The 14,370-nt window shown below is 43.3% G+C and overlaps 1 protein-coding gene across 1 annotated transcript in view; it reads left to right on the forward strand.

The window, feature by feature from the left end:
* The first annotated feature begins 12,450 nt into the window (after window positions 1-12,450).
* The window catches only part of TM4SF4 (transmembrane 4 L six family member 4), a 34,373-nt gene continuing 32,453 nt past the window's right edge, over window positions 12,451-14,370 (forward strand). Inside the window, exons 1-2 of the mRNA XM_053599674.1 lie at window positions 12,451-13,271; window positions 14,024-14,113. Of these exons, the coding sequence (XP_053455649.1) occupies window positions 13,098-13,271; window positions 14,024-14,113 (264 nt within the window). The 5' untranslated portion in view covers window positions 12,451-13,097. The remainder of the gene's footprint in view (window positions 13,272-14,023; window positions 14,114-14,370) is intronic.

Here is a 14,370-nt window from a genome sequence, read left to right on the forward strand (position 1 = left end):
CAAGGTATCTGTTGAATGATCTACATGATGTCAAATACCTGTATTTTAATTTATAAAGAGGGATATGAGACATTTGAGTAAGTCAAATAGAGAGAGATAATTGCCAGAAAAACAGAAAAATCTGTGCTGTTGGAAGTGAGTTAAGAAAGACTTAACCTAGTCTGTCATGGGGGAGAGGGAAAGAATTAATCACAGAAAATTATAGTAATTATGTTTTTAAAATGTGTGGTGAATATGTACATTATATGCAAAGTATATACACCTGTTATATGTTTTGTACTTTCTGTTTACAAAATTATATTTTGCATGTGGATACACTTTTTCCATTATGACCTAAATAAATCAAACGTTCTCTTCTTGCTCTGCATTCCTGTTGAGATCCAAGTGAACACAGTTGGTTAAAAATAGTTTTTAAACTTTTGATGGTTGTAAAATTATGACACATAAGTCAGAGAAGATTAAAGAATACACTGGCATGGAACTTGGAAGGGTGGAGACCAAGACCCACAGGTACATGACCTTGGGGAGGATCACCAGCCCTCTACTATCTTATCTATAGTATTACTAGTTTGGGCCAGATGGCTCTCTAGCTCTGTCAGACTCTGGTTCTAGAGTGTAAAGTAGTCTAAGCTGTATTATATGCTTCTCCTTCACCGTAGCCATCACCAGCTTCCTTGGCCAATTGTTGCCGTGTGCCTGCTCGCACCCATATTAAGGCCTATTCTGAAGCAAATCCCCAGACGCCATATGGTTTCATCTGCCTTTCCTTACCAGAAAAAAAAAAGAGAGAGAGAGAAAGAGACAGAGAGAGAGAAGCCAGTGTTTGAATTTGGCACACCACTATGGCACACTTCTCTTCTATAGAAATTTAAGGAGAAAGTTTTCATCTAATAGTATGGCTACAAATGTACATGTTTTAGAAAACGGAAGTGTTTTCTAAAGCATGATGACCAGTTTCATAGCAAAGAAAATGTAAAAAAGTAAAAACATAATTTTCCTCCGAGTGTTCTTCACACTTTCTGTGGCCATGTGGCTGCTCTAATTGAAGAAATCCGTATGCATGAGGCAGGGAATCAGACGGCCTGTGAGCCGCAGGTGGAAGGGGAGCCCAGCTCCGGAAGTCTGCCGCAATCTGCTTCTCTGCCTGGGCCTCTGCATTTGGAAGGCTGAGTATCTGGGATTTGGGGGTCGTTTCTGGCCTCCCCATGATTGCTTTAAGTCATTGAGTTGTGGGGTGGTTTCTTACACACCAGTCACTAACTGATATAGCAGAATCTGTAATCCTGATGTTAGATAAAATTTCTCACCAAAATGATCATTTGAGATACTTACACATACAATATTTATTTAGTTTATTTTTACCTGAAGAGGTGGTGGAGGAGAAGAGGGAGGCTGAGTGAGCAGGAAGCTGGCTGTGTGTAGTTGGGGTGACAAGATGGTGGGCTTTTGGGCATGGATATTCTGTTGTGTCCCTATGTGGCAATAGCCAGAGCCCTGGCCTGGGAGTCTAATTCTGGTTCTTCTTTTTGCTGGCTGTATAAACTTCGACAACTCTCTTGGTCTCTCTGGCCTCATTCTCCTCATCATAAGGAAAAAAATGTGTATAATAATACTAATTTGGCTTGCCTCTCCCACTGGAGGAAATGAGTGAGATGGGTGAACATACACTGAGGCCCGAAAGGCAGTTGCAGGCGTACAGATGGTGAGATGGCGTGAGGGTGTGGCCTGGGGCTTCAGCTGATCAACCATGAACAGTCAAAGCATCTGATAAAAATTTTCAGTCAAAAAAAAAATCAGTAGTTGATCTACATGATGTCAAATACCTGTATTTTAATTTGTAAAAGGCATTAAGACTTTTGGGCATTGTAGCATATGTAATCAGTACTAATAATTGATTAATACTGATAATTAATAATAACTCTTGAGAGTTGATTATTCCACTTCATCGGTGAAGGTGGATGAGGCTTGAGACGTTAAGTAATTTCTCAAGGGCCACCGTGATTAAGTAGTGGAGCCAAAACTTACTCTCAGGGACCCTTCCCAATACATCCTGGCAAGGTTTCTCAAGAGAATTAAAGACAGGCTGGCCTCGGGCGGCGCCTGTGGCTCAGTGAGTAGGGCGCCGGCCCCATATGCCAAGGGTGGCGGGTTCAAACCCAGCCCCGGCCAAATTGCAACAAAAAAAAAAATAGCCAGGCGTTGTGGCGGGCACCTGTAGTCCCAGCTGCTCGGGAGGCTGAGGCAAGAGAATCGCGTAAGCCCAAGAGTTAGAGGTTGCTGTGAGCCGTGTGACATCACGGCACTCTACCCGAGGGCGGTACAGTGAGACCCTGTCTCTACAAAAAAAAAAAAAAAGACAGGCTGGCCTCAAAGGCACAGACATGTCACCTACTCTGAGGAGGTAAGTTTATTTGGGATGATGCCCAAGAATCTTCACAAGGACAGAAAATTGAGAGCACAAATCCCTTCAGCCAGGGAGCTTCCTGGGATCTCTTTGATAAATGAACCAGGAGGCTGGTAGGCGGCTGTGTAAGGTGCTGCAAGCTGAATTTTCAGTGAATGAATGAATACCAGGGATGTCCTGGGTCTGGGCAGAGAAAGGCTCCCTGCATGATCATGGCTATAAAATTGTGCCCACGTGGGTCCTCTCAGCCAGTGTGCACACGGGGCTGAAGGAATGTGGCTGAAGTTTCCCGTGCAGCACATCTCTGGGTCCAGACTGTCAGAAAATGTGTCGAATATGATGTCATTGTTCAGGTGCTTATTTTTTGCGATGGGGGAATATCATGCTTGAACCAAGAAGAATAACGTCTCTTCTTCTCAGTCCTCTCTCTGAGCTCCCCCTCCCAACTCACCCCGCCTTCCCAGTTACACTTGTACAGTTGAGCAGTTCTCAATTCAATTGGGAACAAGTGATGAATGGATGGTCATGTTAACTTCCATTTTTAAATGCATTCAAATGACATAAGAATTACAAGAACAGGGAAATTTCTGCATCAGAAGTTTAGATAATTATATTAATCTAAAAGGAGATCAAAGCTAAGGGTTCAAGAAGTAGAAAAAGGATTCTCTTGTGTTTTCCACACTCCAGTTGTTACAGGTGCATGTGGGTGGCAGTCATTATCATCATCATTATTTGTTAATATTTTATGATGCCTTGATTGAGTGAAGGCACCGTGCTTGGTACGGTCATGGACTTTACCCTTTTAGAAGATATAACTTCTGTCTTTAAGGAGTGTCCCATCTCCATTTCTGAGACAACATTAAGATTAGAGGTTTTGACATAGTGATAACTTGGGAAAATTGACATAGCCCTGAAAGTCCCCGGGAGGTAGGGTAGGGGAAAGTAAGCCTCAAAGTGTTGACTTCCAAAGTCCTTCCTTAGATAACCAGTGTGACTCCAGCTGTTCAGTAGGAAGAGACCAGAAATAGTCAAATGCTTCAGGGAGGAATAGCCACTGGATTCAGTTATGTACAATACCACTAATAAACTGGGGCAGAAACCAGATCACAAAAGGTTGATAAACCAGGCGGGGCAAGAAGTGGGAGAGAGGGCCTTGGCCACAAAAGAAAATCAAGATCTGGAGTGAGTTGAAGGAGGGAATGGGGCCAAGGGAAGATGCTTTCCACAAAAGTAAAAATTCAAAAATGGCAAATATTGGCAATATTGAAGTTGGTTGATGGGTAAATGGAAGTTCATCATACAAGTTTCTACCTGGAGGATATTTTTTAACTTCTTTTTTTTCCGTCACTCCCTGCCAAATCTAATGTTAACTGATATAGAAAGCACTCTTCATTATTCAATTAAGATTCCCTTAATATTTACATCTAATTTTTTCATCATGAGTCCAAATAATCTAAATGTTGTTATACTGCCATAATAGAAATGTTGATATTTTATTTTATTTATGTATTTTTTTATTTCAGATTAATAATAGGATACAAATGTTTGCATTTCTTAGGTAAAGTTTACGTTGTAGTTGAGCCCTTCACCTGGGGGGTATGCTGTATACCCTTGCATTGTTCATATAGGTGAGAGCTTACCAATCTCCCACCCTCTCCCCTCTCCCCATTCCCTCCACCTCCTCCCCTCCCTTTAAATTTAAGTGTGCTTTTCCCTCATGTTGGCATGTAGTTGCTTACCTCTGGTTTCATATTAGAATTGAATGCATTGGATACTTACTTTTCCATTTTTGTGATACTTTACTAAGAAGAATGTGCTTCAACTCCATCCAGGTAAACACAAAAGATGTAAAGTCTCCATCTTTTTATGGCTGAATAGTATTCCATGGTATACATAGACCAGTTTATTAATCCATTCTTGTGTTGATGGGCACTTGGGTTGATTCCATGTCTTGGCGATTGTGAATTGAGCTGCTATAAACATTCTAGTGCAAATGTCTTTAGGGTAAAATGATTTTTTTTCCCATAAGGACATTTGCAATAGAACAAAAGAAAAGTAATAATTGGTGGTACCGTCTCAGAGGAAGTGCGTAGAGGTGGAAACAAAAGCAAAGGTGAGGACATTAGCCTTCTGACAGGGAAAAGATGACGAACATAGATGAAGATAAGGATAAAACATGTGTTGAACAGGAAGGTGTTAATGAAAATATTATAAAGCTAAAAGGAAGATAGATGAAGAAACTTGGACCTTGGTTTCTGAGAAGTGGGAGGAGAGATGATAAAATGTAAAGGAGTGGTGGTGGGAAGAAGGAAGGTCTGAGGAATGTGGAAAGGGGTTGGAGTAGCAGTCAAGGAATGCAACAGGGAATGAGTGAGGGGAGGGAGGGAAAACTGCTGAGTAGCTCGGCCCATCTAGTAGAAGTCAGCACAAATTTTAAAGGGCTCACACTTGGAGAACCACCACCCCAAAGCATGCCGAAAACAGCAAGCTAGTATAGTGTGGGGCCACTTCCAACCCCAGAGCCGTCTCAAATCCCCAACCTGGCAGTGACTGTCCCAACAACAGAAGTTTGCTAAAGCAAGTAGCAACTGTCTGAGACATCCCACAAAGAGCAGCTCCAGTGGGAAGTCAAATGGGGGCATCCATTTGCCCCAAGATAAATATACTAGTAAGTGTGGACAACCTCACTGCATGGTCCATGAGCTGCCAGAATAACCTGGAAGCTTGTTAGAAATGCAAAATCTGAGGCCCACCCCAAATCTTCTAAATCAGAATTTGCATTTTAAAAGGCTGCAGATGATTCAAATGAACAGTAAAATTTGAGAAGCCTTGATCTGTACTTTAGAAGCTTTGATATGTAGATATAAATCACATGTACATATATAAATATGTAATGACAGAAATGCTAGTCTCAATTAATAAAAAAACACTGGGCCTCTGCTGTGTGCCTCATGCTGTATTGTTACTATGAAGAACAACCAAGACCTCTGGGACGCATTCTTTATCTTCTAGGTTTAATCGCAATAGTTACTGCAAGGAAGAATTTTTTTTTTTTTTCACAATTATAGTTCAGTCTCAAAAGCCTATAAAAAGAAAAAAGCTTTCTCTAACTTTGGTGTCCTGTGGATTGGAGCTGATCAGCGCTTCCAAGCAAGAGATGTTGCTTGCTTAGCCTCAGCTTCGGACCCTTTCCACTGTCAGAGGCAGCACAGCTTCAGGGGGCCGTAGAGCAGGCACGCATCATGCTAATTACTACACCAAGTTACCTCCTTTTCAAACCTAGTTTTAAAGCCCTAACCATCTCCGAATTTGGTCTCATCAGAAATTTGTGCTCTCTTTGTTCAGTCCTTTTGCAACTAGGACCCAGTGCTTAAAGTCAGCGCATGTCTCCTTGGGCAGTGGGACCTGGTGATCCTTCTGTCTCCCTGGCACTGCCCTTTCCTTTGGCTTAGATACGTGCTAAGTCTTCACACTCGCGAAGTCTTCATGGTGTGAGCTCAGGTTCAAGGGTGGACCTGAAGCTGTCTGGCTGCGTGGTCTTGAGCCAGCTCCTCACTCCTCTGAACCTCAGTTTCCTTCCATATGGCAAACTGTACCCACCTTAAGGGGCACTGTGGAAATAAAGTGAGTTAATAAGGAAAAGCGGGTGGCGCCTGTGGCTCAAGGAGTAGGGTGCCGGTCCCATATGCTGGAGGTGGCGGGTTCAAACCCAGCCCCGGGCCAAAAAAAAAAAAAAAAAACAAGGAAAAGCATTCAAGTCATGCCTAGCATGTAACAAGCTTGCAATCAAAATTAACTATATAATACTATATAATTTTTATTAAAATTGTATTCTTGGTAATGAACAAAGTTTCAAAGATGCCTTTTGGAGAGCCTTGCCTGCCCTTGCGTGAATCTCCGTTCCATGGAAGGCTTCCGAGTTTATTATGCGTTTTTGAGACTGTACCATTAGATTAACAAGAGAAAACATAGCATAGAGATTAAGAGTTCAGACATTTGTTTCAAACCAGATTGCTGGAGATCGCATCCTATGTCTTCCTACTGATTATGAGATCTTAGCCAAGTTACTTAACCTCTCTGTGCCTCCGTCTCTTTATTAGTAAAATTTGGATTGAAATAGAACCTACATCACACAGTTGCTATGAGAATTAAAGTATATTGCTTGGCATCTAATAAGTATGAGAAATGTTTCCTATTATTTGTATTATTAATATCTATCTTCCTTTTCTTATAAACTCTGTTCGTTTAACAGGTCTCCAGTGGCTGACGCAGAAAGAGTCAATGTGTTTTGCTAAAAGACTAAATGTACAAAAGCTAAAATTGACCCCTGTGAAAGTTCATTGACATGAAACTTTAAGCCATTTGCTTTTGATACCATTTTTTCCAAATTTTGCTTGTGCTCTTTTGGCGTTGTTATTGTTTTCTAATATGTTTCTGAAAATTTTTTAAGGCAAACATGATTGGGAGAAATTACTGTTAAAGAATTGGGGAGATACCTATGCAAAGACACAGACCAAAAAAATAATACATAGTTACATAAAGTCACATTTACAGACACATGTGGAGCTAAAACTTTCTCTGCATTTTACACCCATACTGTGAATTTCTAAACTTAGTTTACTTTGGAATCCAAGTGTGAATTTAATTTGTAAAAGGTGAGGAATTTCAGCTAGCTGGCATTGTGCTTTATAGAAAGTGGGTAAGGGGTGAGTTCCTGTTGAAAGTTAACTTTTCACCTGTAACGATGACAACATGAAACAGCACTAAAATAAATCGATATTTGGGCACGTCACTAGAGACAGGTTTACCAGACCAGGTTTGGACCTCTCTGTGCCCTTTTGTACTGAGCCTGTGTTAGAGAGGGCCGGACAACACCCCTTTGAGTCATGAGGCAAGACTAGACTTGCATTTACTCATTGCGATTTTGAAACCAGCTGGAGAGAGATTTTAGGCTGTAGATTGTGGCAGCTAGATCCTCAAGTCCAAATCCTGACTCAGGCTGTGTCCACCCACAAAAAGTGGAGAAAACTATCCAAAGAATTCAGCCCAGGTCTGAGAAAGGATCGATTTGTGAACCTAGGTGCATTCAGGGAGCCCTCTTTGTGTTGATCAAACAGTGGGTGCCAGCTTTTGCTTTTTGAAGCATTATGTTGTGGAGGTTAAAAACATGGTCTCTAGAGCCAGGCCCACTGGCTTCAAATCTTCTACCCCTGCTGTGTATTAAAGATGAGCACAAATTCTCTGACTCTCCTGTCATGGAGAGGGGAAGTCTATGTCTCTTCCCTTAAATCTGAGGTCACACTCTGACTATATTGAACAATGGAATATGGCTAACATGGTCCTGTCCCAGCTTCTATCCCAAGCCTTAAAAAAATGGCAGCTTTTTATCTCTTAGAGCCATAAGCCACCATGTAAAAGTCCCCAAGACTACAGGAAGAGAAGGGGGTCCCAGCTAATAGCTATTCCTATGAAGGCATCTGGCATGTGAGTGAAACCACCTTGGACCCTGCTAACCAATGTGGCCACTAGCTGAATAAGAGCAAATAACTCTAAGCAAAGCTGTCTGGGACAGAAGAGTCACCCAATTCATCTCTACCCATATTCCTGACCCACAAAATCAGAAGATGTAATTAAATGGTTACTTTCTATACACGAGGCCTTGAGGTTGTCTATTACACATCAGTAGATAACCAAAATGGAATTTACCAGTATTTTGGTTTAAAGGATTTCTGAGAGTTAAATGAGTTAATAGCATGGAGCCGTTAGACTAGTGCTTGGCAGACAGCAAATGGTATGTAAATGGCCCTTTAGTATGCTTAGATATCTGGCAACTCTAGATTTGGAGATACAGTGGTCTGAGAGGGGTCTGTGTGTATTCTTATAGTCCAGCCTCTCCCAGGACAGTGGCCCTTTAGGAAACATTCATGTTGAAATGACCCAGGCACAGAGGGGCCAAACAGGAAGCATCAGAGCTCTTAAAAAGTGTCCAGTGCCTTCCCTCAGGCCAGATATTTCCCATTCTGCTGGTCCATGGAAGCACATTGACTCCTGGCCTTCTTCCCAGCTCCCCCCACCCAAGTGTTCATCCAGCACCTCACAATCTCCCCAAATTGTGCTTTCTCCCGTCTTTCACCTTCACTCTGTAACACTTCTTCCCCTCAAATGACTACTCGCCTTCCCTCCAACGACACAGATTCAGCACAAAGAATATGCAAAATGAGTGAGCTCCAAGTTTCTCAAAGGATGTTCTGGGGAATCCCGGTCCTGCCAGCTGTGCTACAACAGAAGGGTTCTCCTGGCATCAAAGTTTGGAAAATGCTCGACACTGTGCTTCTCAGCTCTCCTTTGTTAATTACAGGTGCATTCGCAAATTAAAAACCCTAAAAAGTTCTACCATTCAGAATTCTAGTTAGCTTTGTTTTATCCAGATGTTCCAAACATATCCTGACTGTAAAATACTTTTCTTATAAAACAAGGCTTCTCAGAAGACATGACCACTGGCTGAATCTTGGAGGAGCGTCCGAGGGAGGCACAAAAGCCAATCCAAGAGGGCCGTGTTGAAGGTCTCAGGGCCGTGCAAGCCATCTGAGTGCTTCCAGCAAAAGGCCACTTTTGCATTTATGAAGATCATGAACTTTCACTTCTTGCTTTTGATCTTGTTTTTTTTTTTGGACACCTATAGTAAGCAAAACGTGTTGCATTATTTTTTTTATTAACATGTTGCATTATTACCTAATAGCTGCACACATGTAACAAGTGTCATAAAATGGCTCTTATTACCCAACACCCACTGATACTTTCTATTCTTCTTTCCTCCTTTGGGAAGCCCCATTGAACAATCTGTTCCAGTAATCTAGGCAAACAAAGACGGGGGGGGGGGGCTTGAATTTTATTCACTTGTAAGTATGTGAAGATGTCCCCATCTTCTTCCTGACTTGTTGGATGAATAAATAGGGGATCTACTTTAAAACAAGCAAAGAGGCTATTCTTTTTTTTTTTTTTTTTGTAGAGACAGAGTCTCACTTTATGGCCCTCGGTAGAGTGCCGTGGCCTCACACAGCTCACAGCAACCTCCAACTCCTGGGCTTAAGCGATTCTCTTGCCTCAGCCTCCCGAGTAGCTGGGACTACAGGCACCCGCCACAACGCCCGGCCATTTTTTTTTGGTTGCAGTTTGGCCGGGGCCGGGTTTGAACCCATCACCCTCAGTATATGGGGCCGGCGCCCTACCGACTGAGCCACAGGCGCCGCCCAAAGAGGCTATTCTTTATTCTGCTGCTAAAGGGAAGTTGATGCATTTAACCTCTGCACAAGAGTCTCTTGTCTGTCATCACAGACAGGAGGACAGAAAGCAAGTCTTAGATTTATTTTGTTCACTGGGACAGTACTGAACACATTAGGAGATGTACCACAGGTGCTGACTCCATCACCTTGCACTAAATTGACAGCTCTTCACCTGTGTCAGGGTGAAGACGTGTAGCAAGCTAAGAAACAGTAGGAAGCTTCACCTCAGTATTCTCCATGCCCCCAGCAGGTAATCAGAATCCCAGAAAAAGGGGCTCTAGCACCTGTGCTTGTTGGCTCAAGGACTGCGTGCCTGCCTCACTGAAGGTACCGCTGCTTGATCCCCTGTGGTCAAACCTCCCAGAGCTGTGGTCCATGAAGGCAGTGACCGAGATTGCATTCTTCCCCCAAGGACCCCTAGTGTCTTCCTATCCCTCTCAGGGGGTCTTGCTACTGTGGCCTTTTTCCTACAGGACTGACTACACAGTTGGGTTCCTTCTGGGCCCCTCACCCTTGCTGTCTCTAAAATTAAGGACTCCAGCCTTTTTGGTTTACAGGTTTACTATTAAGCACCCACAGGAACAGAGGGCAAGACACAAGCCATCAAGCAGGGGCGTGACAAGGACAATTTTCTAGCACCCCTAGCAGTCTGCTGGTGACTCCTGTGGGCAAATCTCACCAGGGCTCTTTTCCCTCCACCACCCGAGTCTTCAGATTAGGTATTTTACTTCCTGCTGGAGGGTCTGAAGGCATAATTAATAGTTGAACAATTGAGTTAGTCACCATCCAAGTGTTTGAAGCCTCAAGTGGTCAGGGCATTCCATAAAGGTGACTATCTTTCTGTGTTTGCCTTTGTGTACACAGGAAATAAATCACCTCAGGCTCTCTATCAAAGTCAATCAGTGTCACTCTTCCTAAAAATCCTGAAAGGCAACTGAAGCAAGGTCCACAACACGTCTTACTGTCAACAGCTCACTCCGTGCAGATAGGCAACTCCAGCTGCTGGTCTGCAAAGTCTAGAACATCGAGGCTTTGTCCACCGGTGTTGATCAGATACCATGATGGTACCTTCTAAAGCCAAAAGGCACAGTCCACGGAGAAAGACAAAAGCTACCCAATCCCAAAAGGGGAGCTCCCTCGCCCCAACGTACCATCTACCTTTGATTAACCCAACTCTCATCTTTGGTGATATCATTTCCAAGATTCCCTGTCAAAAGCTGGGAGTTATAAATAACGCTTATTTGCGCCTGTTTGGGGAGTTGGGAAACAACTGCGGGCATAGTGAGGCTGTTCTTATCTGCTACTGGTGGGAACACAGCTGGTTTCCCTTTTCTTCCTTCTGCTTGTCTACTTATCTGATTTTTCTACAAAAAAAAAAAACAAAAACACCTCACATATTATTATGTAATAAGAAATAAAAATCACAATTTTTGTTATTGTTCAGAAAGATCTCCTACTGTGCATGTGGACCTCACACTCCTGTGCTTCTCACATAGTGAAAAGAATCATCTTGTTTGTTCCTAAAAGTGAAAGCCTGGTTTTGGCAGCACGGAGTATTGATTTAAACACTTTTTATGCCGTAGAAAATTAACTTAGCCTCTTGGAGCCACGTGTCTGTCTGTACAGGGGGCACACTGCCTTCACAGAAGGGTGAGAGGGATTTAAGAGCCCATTTGGCAGATGGTGCATGCTCAGTAAACTTTTGTTGCTTTTCTTCTTTCTTTTTCACCCTGACCCTGGGATTTCCAAGTATCTTTATGGAACAACCAAACACATTTCTGAGAATCTTTAGAAGGAACCAAAACTTCTGGACTCTTCCAACAGTCTCCATGGCCGAGGGTCCAGGGCCTCTTTAAGGCACTGTCCCCTGCTTCCCAGGGAGCTGGGCTGGTGGCCAATTCCTTCCAAGGACAGGTCTCACCATGGTAATAATGTTGTCTGCTCTTTATTTAGCGGTGATTTGACTCTCTAAAAATTTCTCCCTGAATTTTAACCTCTAGACCCTTACTGAAGAGCTAGCAAAACTTCCCCTGCCACTCCTTAATCCTCTAGCTGTTATGCAACACCGGTACCAAGCAGGGTCGTCGCATAATGTAGAGTTTGGTCCAGGCGTGGCAGGGACCTTTTTAAGTGACACAAAGCAAGTTAATAATGAATCATGCCCCCGGCAGTTGGGAAAATTTCCAGTAGGGGTGCATTTCCCTGCCTCCCACGCTCTCTAACTGTGCTTCCAACCTTGTGCTCTCCACCTCCAGTCCACTCATCTGGCTCTTTCCTCTCCTTTTCTGCACCAGGTCGGCCTTTCGTCCCCTCAGCGTTTGTGAATGTAGAGCATTTTTATTCGTATATGAAAGACACAGATGAACAAGTGATTAGGAAAACGGTTCTGGCTGATTCTTTCACATCTTATAGGGAAGAAAATAGAATGTATTACTCAAGTAATCGGTATAGAAATACAGCAACCAGGCTTAACATGAATAGTTACTCTGATTTTATTTTAAAAATCCTATAGAGAGGTTAGGGTGGAGGAAGGGTAATGGGTGGGGCCACACCTACGGTGCATCTTAGAATGGGTACAGGTGAAACTTACTAAAGGCAGAATACAAATGTCTACATACAATAACTAAGAAAATGCCATGAAGGCTACGTTGAACAGTTTGATGAGAATATTTCAGATTATATATGAAACCAGCACATTGCACCCCTTGATTGCACTAATGTACACAGCTATGTTTAACAATAAAAAAAAATAAAGTTAAATAAAAAAAAATCCTATAGGCCTGAGCTCAGTGATACATTACTGGACCATCAAATTATTTCCCTATTGAGGAAAACAGAAGCTGTCTTAGATAATTCTGTGTTCCAGGCTTTCAGCAGAGAAGACAAAGACACTCACTGTACATCGTCAAGTTCTTGGGAGACATGATTTTAACCAGGGTATAACTTAATTATGCAAAGGATTTATAGAAAGCCTGGCAGAAATATTTCTTTATTTGGGTAGGGGCACTGTCAGATTAAAGGCGCAGCAGGCCTGAGTGCTGTCTGTTGCAGCCCTGTCTTTCATCGCAACGATGCAAGTGTCTTCTCTGTGCTGGTGGATTATTAACAGAGGTTATTGGTCTCCATGGCAAAGCGATTGAGCGATTGCTCCAAAAGTAATCTCATTTATGGGGGTGCATAAAAAAAAAAGGACGTCAGGTCAGACAGAATGTATAAATGTCCATCGCTGCTAGATTTGGAAGGCTGAAGCAAGTCCAAGGACACAGCTCATAGACATTTCATTCTCAGCCTCAAAATACTGATTGAATTGGGGACGGTTCCTAGAACACTCGGCCAAAAGACTCGAAGAGACTCCACGAAGGAGGCAGCGAGGAGCCTTTGTTCGCTGCCCTGTACTGACCTCCCCCAGCATGTGTACGGGGGGCTGCGCCAAGTGCCTGGGGGGCACCCTCATTCCCCTGGCTCTGTTTGGTTTTCTGGCTAACATCCTGTTATTTTTCCCTGGAGGAAAAGTGATAGATGACAACAACCACCTTTCTGATGAGATCTGGTTTTTCGGAGGAATATTAGGAAGCGGGGTCTTGGTAAGTAGGGAAGCTTTTAAATCCCCCTAAAGGCGATCCTCCCAACCTTTTAAATCTGATACTTATTAAACAAAGAGCAAGATCTTTAGCAGGTAACAGAAGCCCAAGCATTGCACAATGAGAAGTCAGTGCCTTAATTTATTTCCTTGCTCTGTTAAGATCTGACACGTTCATGTTAACTAAGTTTACCAAGTAATTAATCCCCCAGCTTGAGCTGGTGTGGTGATTCTCACGGGTCACTGCGTCCCATGAACCAAACTGAAGGCTATGTAAGATCTTTATACCAATAAGATAATGATAAAAGAAAAATGTTAAAATAAAAAAAAACAGTGCCTCCTAGCAAATTGATAGACCAAAGGCCACCTAGAGAAGCAGATGTCAGTGGAGTCCTCTTCCATTCACACATGAATCAGTTCTTTATCTGTTTCCAAGAGTGTGGAACTTCCGTGTGAGAGAAATTAAGAGAGAGAGAGAAACGAACTTGCTTTTTAAGACAACTGAGGACAAGTTTCTTATCCTTGCCCTAACCCACTATCAAAATGGAAAGTCAGGGAGCCAGATCTTAAATTCCTGCCTCATGGAGGCTGAGGATAATCAGGACCTAAGTACTCAGCAACAGTCTGCCACCCCAGCAGCCGGGCTCTGTTACTGTTTGCCATCCCCTTTGAGCCTCCAAGTCCCGTGTGTAGAGGGGCCCCAGACAGGCCCAGCCCTCCTCCTCCCGGGCCCACCCGCGCCTCTCTTGCTGACAGATGATCTTCCCGGCGCTGGTGTTCTTGGGCCTGAAGAACAATGACTGCTGTGGGTGCTGCGGCAACGAGAGCTGTGGGAAGCGGTTTGCGGTAAGTTCCCAAGAGGGGCAGCCCCAGAATTACTACTGCAGGGAGGGCTGTCTCCTGTTGGGCGGCGTGAGAGTGGGGGTGAGCGGGGATGAGTTACCAGCTGGTACAGGGATAAAGCTGTGATTCTTCCTGCTAGTGCAAAATAACAATAATTACAAGCTTTAGAAATACCGCAGTCCTCATACTTGTAGGATATGAATACGAAGAGGCAGGGATGTTGGAACTGGAAAGCCTGAACGGTACCATACACAGAACGC

This window comes from Nycticebus coucang, chromosome 8 (genome assembly GCF_027406575.1).
Source record: "Nycticebus coucang isolate mNycCou1 chromosome 8, mNycCou1.pri, whole genome shotgun sequence".
In the NCBI taxonomy this organism is placed as follows: Eukaryota; Metazoa; Chordata; class Mammalia; order Primates; family Lorisidae; genus Nycticebus; species Nycticebus coucang.